The sequence below is a fragment of the Elephantulus edwardii genome, unplaced genomic scaffold (genome assembly GCF_000299155.1).
Source record: "Elephantulus edwardii isolate Elephantulus edwardi_28Jun2011 unplaced genomic scaffold, EleEdw1.0 scaffold00573, whole genome shotgun sequence".
Classification (NCBI taxonomy): Eukaryota; Metazoa; Chordata; class Mammalia; order Macroscelidea; family Macroscelididae; genus Elephantulus; species Elephantulus edwardii.
This window is the reverse complement of record NW_006400323.1, coordinates 109192-114770: the sequence shown is the minus strand read 5'-3', so window position 1 is coordinate 114770 and position 5579 is coordinate 109192. Positions and strand designations below refer to the sequence as shown.

Sequence of the window (5579 nt, the reverse complement as noted above, 5' to 3'; positions counted from 1 at the left end):
AAGTTCCAGACCTGCTGTATACTGAAGCATTCACTGCTTTCAAGTTGGTTCCCAATCACTACTGCACCACCACCCCCAATCTGGTTTCTAAGGCTTTAAACCAAATATGCTAAAAATGTTTATCTTTCCCCTCTATAGAAGAGGTGGATTTGTAGAGATAGAGATGTCTGTCCTTTAGTTAGCTGGACACACTTTAGCAGATGAGAGACTGGCCTGAACCCCATCCCTAGCTCCCCTATTTTGCCTGAGTTAATGACCTCTCCTCCCCTCAGTGGGCTGCTCCACCCCCACATCTGCCTGCAAATCCCACGAACTTTATCATTTGACTTCACCCACAGGTAGGCTCCAAAACTGAGTTCAACTGCACAGCTCCCACCCTTCCAAGGTCTGACTTCAGCCTATGACTTCCAATTCCAGACCGTCCCCCTCTGCTTCCCTGGAGACCCTGGGGCACAGATGCAAGCGCTTCAGTCATTCAGGAGAGAATCATGTCTCCTGCACAGGTAACTACATTGCGGAAATTATTAAGTGTGATTCTTAACTTCGTTGTTCTTGGGTCCTGTCGAGTTGAGTGCGACTCCTAGTGAACCTCTGAACAAAAGACCTGAATCCAGTCCTGTCCTGCACCATCTTCACACTACCTGCCCCAAAAGAGCCCATGGCAGCAGTCTGATTTCACTTGGTTGAGGATTTTCCTCTCCTTCACCAACCCGCCACCCTTCACAACATCGTGTCCCTCTCCAAGGAATAGCACCTCCGAGCAACATGTCCAAAATAGGCGAATTAAAGCCTCGTCATTCTTGCCTCCAAAGAGCACTCCTGTTGCATCATCTCCAAAACATATCTCTTCATGCAGTTGGAAAGGACTCAGAGCTGTCCATCCAAGGGTGGTGGGTACAGCTTCCTCCTGTCCTGAGCTGCTTGTGGATTTGAACCACCAGACAGAGTTGAAAAAAAAAAACCAGCAACAACAACCACCAAAAAAAAAACCTCCTTTGGGGTTTTGCTATTGCTAGTGCCAGGCAGCTTTATTTCTGTAAGCCTGGCTTTTCATCCTACATTTATGAACTGAATAGGCTTTCTGGACAGAAAGATGCCACAGAACAAGGACTTGTACCTTTCTCATCTCCAGCATGGCTTAACTTTTGTAATTGTTCTTCTATTCGTCTCCAGTATTTTTCTCCAGGAGGTGGGCTCAGACTGTGCAAACCAAGTCTGTTCTTCCAGGATCCAGGACCCTGGAGGAAAGTGTGACCAGGCAGGGCATCCCAGCATTCTTTGTGCTACAGACTTGCACAGAAATGTGGAACCACAGAAAGGAGAAATGTGCAACCAGATTATATTTTTGTTAATGACGCAGAACCAAGTCCCTGATGAGCTAGCTGTCAGTGGGTTTTCTGAAGCTGTAAACTGCATGAGAGGAGACAGACCATCTTTTTTTCTGCATTTTTTAACCTAGACTTTTGAAGTTTTTAAAACGAGAGGATCAATTACTTTATTCATACTTGTACCAAGTTGCTAAAGAGTAACGATGCCCGTGGAATTTCAGGTGTGCCTGATCCAAGCCATGGTCTTTCATCTTCTTCCAATGAAGGATGACGGAGGAAGAATGAATGCAAGGATGGGAGATTATGTTGTTATGTTTCCTTGGGGAAAAAGACATCATGCTTGGAAGTGGAGGATCAGAGAAAGAGAAAATGACCCTTAAGCGGATGGGGCAACCTTCAGATCCATTGTTCATTGAATCTCTGTGAGTCATAGTGACACCTAACTACAAGTTTTGAACAACAGATTGTTAAATAGGGCAACGTACAGCAAGGGAGAGACAGAACTGAGAATGCCTGCCGGCCTCTATTCTGATTTTACCTTTGAGCCACCAAAACTCCCTCCCTGATGAGTCATCAGAGACTTGCAAATCATGCAACAAGAGATAACCACTTCAGTCCACCGCTCAGCAAACTGGAGGTGGGCTGCCTGCAAAACTTTTGCTTTTTTGATTCTCACATGGCTCATTCAGCTCTTGTGGGAAAATGCCTGCCTTCTTAAAAATATTACAACAATTAGTCCATGATTGAGCATTTAATGTCTAACAAGACAACATGAATCGAAAATGTCCTCTGTATTGTCCAAAAATAACAATAGGTACATAAGCAAAATATCTGAAAGCAGGGTGAGGTATTTTCACCTCCAGGTCCCTAGTAACACTCTCATAGCAGAAGAAGAGTGGGGAGGGAGCAAGAAGGTGCCTCAACTGATGCACGACTAAGAAAATGGACTGCCGCTCAATCCTCAAAGAAACAAAGTCCTCATAGGTACTGTGACATGGATTTATCTTGAATAGGTGAAGGTAAATCAGACATAACATAGGCAGATGTCTCTACACAACTGGAAGGAGGCACAGGAGACTGCAGAAGAACCAGCTTGTGTTCCAAATGACAGATAGTCTTGGAAATTAATAACAGGGATAAGTGTACAGGATGTGAATGGTTAATGGCCCTAAACCACATTAAAGCATGGCAGATATTGCTAAAAGCTTGGGCTCATCTGTTTTAACTATGCTGTTCCCTCCCGTTTCCAAAAAAAAAAAAAATAGCAAAAGAATAATTCATCCTGTTAGGAGAAAAACAGGACTATGTCTATAACAAGGGGGGAGGAATCTCATTAAGTATTTTATAATGAGTTTTTGGAAGAGAATCTGGTTCTAGTTGTAGTTTCTGAATCCCTCACTGGTGACCATGACAGAAAAGACAGGTGACCTTCCAGGGGCATTATGTTCAGAAGACTCAAAGCAATTCCTCTTGCAGATGAATCCTTGAGTTTGTGTTATCATGGAAGGGAGGGACCTAAAACAATAAAATTTTACAAAAAAAAAAAGACCACTGAGCATAAGTTGAGGCCAAGCCACTCAGATGTGCTAATTGTTGTAAAAATGCCTGACTCATCGTGGACTTCACTGTATATTGTGACCATGTTCTGTACACCCAGACCTGGCCCGCGACTGACCAGCCAGGGCTTTTTCAGTGGTTTTAAATCACCCAGGAGGAGAATGTCCATTCACTCTAGGATGCAGACATACTTAAGGGCTGGACCCAAGACACACATCTGGTTCTGCACGTGGAAATTTTTCCCTGGGCTTGGCCCGAGCACCCATCCACTACAGGACAGGGACACACTTTGCATTCTGAAGAAGAATAAATACCCAGTACAGGGCTAAAACCGGGATACACATCCCATACAGGAACCAGGCAAGTTTCCCATGCAGGACCAAGAAAGACAAATCAGCCACTGCACACACGGACTTAATTCCTGTGAGGGACCCAGACACACATCCGGTGTTGTACACGGACATAATGCCCATGACGGACCCAGACATTCATCGGTTGTTGTAGACGGACATAATTCCCGTGTTGGACCAAGACAAACATCCGGTGTTGCACACCAAAATACTTCCCGTGCTGCACCCGGACATATATTGGGACACGGACATAATTCCCGTGACGGACCAAGACACACATCCAGTTTTGCACCCGAAAATAGTTCCCATGCTGCACCCGGAATCATATCCTGGTGTTGCACAAAGACATAATTCCTGTGCCGACCCAGAAACATCTGATGTAGCACACGGACAAAATTCCCGTGCTGCACCTGGAAACACATCCAGTGTTGCACACAAAAAGACTTCCCACGCTGCACCCGGAAACATCCTGGTGTTGCACACCGACATAATTCCCGTGATTGACCCAGACACACATCCGGTGTTCCACCCAAAACCGGAAACATCCTGGTGTTGCACACGGACATAATTCCCGTGATTGACCCAGACACACATCTGGTGTTCCACCCAAAAATAGTTCCTGTGCTACAAACGGAAACACATCGCGGTGTTGCACACGGACATAATTCCGATTACGGACCTTGACAAACATCCAATGTTGCACCCAAAAATACTTCCCGTGCTGCGCCCGGAAACACGTTCCGGTGTTGCACACGGACATAATTCCTGTGAGGGACCCTGACGCAAATCAAGTGTTGCACACGAAAATACTTCCTGTGCTGCACCCTTACACGGAAAAATATGCATCAATAGCTTCTGGATCAAGTACATGGACTGTTAGGCATAAAATAAATTTAATCTCATATACACTATGAGAAGAACTAATCTTGAACATAGTGAGTCACGTGAAAGAAAATAATATTGTTAAAAATTCAGATCTTAGTTATAATTTTTCAAATTTTCTTTTTAGGTTGTTTTTTTTTTTTTCTCTAATTTACAATTTCTTAATCCTTCATTAGTGACCATCAGAGAAATACAGGTCATCTTCCTGTGTCATTCTGTTCAGGAAGACTGTGTGTGTGTGTGTGTGTGTGTGTGTGTGTGTAGTCCTTATTTAGAGAAGCAGCTTTACCAAAAGGGACCCAACGTGGTCTGCAGAGTCAGGACCCTGGCGACTTGAACCCTGAATTATCAGTAAATGATGCCTTTCCTGGGGGTAATCTCGATAGAGAGGGTTCGTTTCCGAGAGGTCACCCGAGAGGAGGCTATTGCACGTTGACCCAGAGAGAGCCAGTGCCCAGTGTCCCTCTTAGATAGACGATAGTGTCCGCCAACCCAGGAGAGCAGCCCATGGTTGCCCTCTCGTGGTCAGAACAAGGAAAAGGAAAAATTGCATTTCCACAACTTAAAAACAGAACCACGGTGCACGTTCCATGCCTGACCAGGACCCACATTAGCTGTCTGACCATAACATGAACACTCTGGCCAGCAACACGTCCGATTCTCGGGCTGGAGCATCAACTTGTCCTACTCCTGCTACCTATGAAGAATACACACTTTCAGTCTGCAGTGATGAGGTCTGTCAGCTGGCATGGTCCCTACAAGAATATGCACTTATGACATACGTGTCTGGTTGTGTAAAAGTTCTCTGAACTACTTGAGATCAAGAGACTCTGCTGCCCAAAGGATCCAACAAGTTGTGAGTCCAAAGAGGTAGTTGAATTCTATCCTGCAGCATTGGGACCAGTCAAAATTCATGTCAAGATGAGAAACGGGTTAAAGATTTTACTTTGTGGTTATTATTAAGGAGCCAGGGCGGCCCTGGGGAGTAAATCACTGCAGAGACACCCCAAGTGAGGTCAGATGTGTGTGCCTGCCAGCACCCTGCAGACCCTGGGAGGTGCGATCCTGGATGCAGAGCCTGGGAGGTGCGATCCTGCACGCCCTGAGCACTGCGTCCTCCTCCTGCCCAGCACAAGAGAGGGTGTCCTTCCCACTTGGACGGCCTAGCAGGTCCAGCTTTGCCAGAGGCCATGCCCACACCACCATGTGTCTGCACCAGGACTGATAGCCGCACTCCGCCTGCCTGCAGCCTGGCCCCGCCTGCTGCACAGTCAGTCCTGACATCAGTGGGGCACCAGCTGGAAGGAGCTGAGATGCTAACCCGAAGGCACGGGGTTCAAATCCACCAGCTGTTCTGCGAAAGAAAGAGGGACAGCCTCGTCCTGCGTGATTTGCTGACCCTGAAAACCCGCTGCAGGTTACCATAACATCTCTCTCGTTCTGTTTTTAATGCTTACTCTAT

General features: G+C 46.2%; 1 protein-coding gene across 1 annotated transcript in view; it reads left to right on the top strand.

Annotated features, from left to right (window-relative positions):
• Nucleotides 1-1531: 1531 nt before the first annotated feature.
• Nucleotides 1532-5579, top strand: part of LOC102877009 (zinc finger protein 331-like) — a 63995-nt gene continuing 59947 nt past the window's right edge. The window contains exon 1 of the mRNA XM_006903340.1: nucleotides 1532-1549. Within this exon, the coding sequence (XP_006903402.1) occupies nucleotides 1532-1549 (18 nt within the window). The remainder of the gene's footprint in view (nucleotides 1550-5579) is intronic.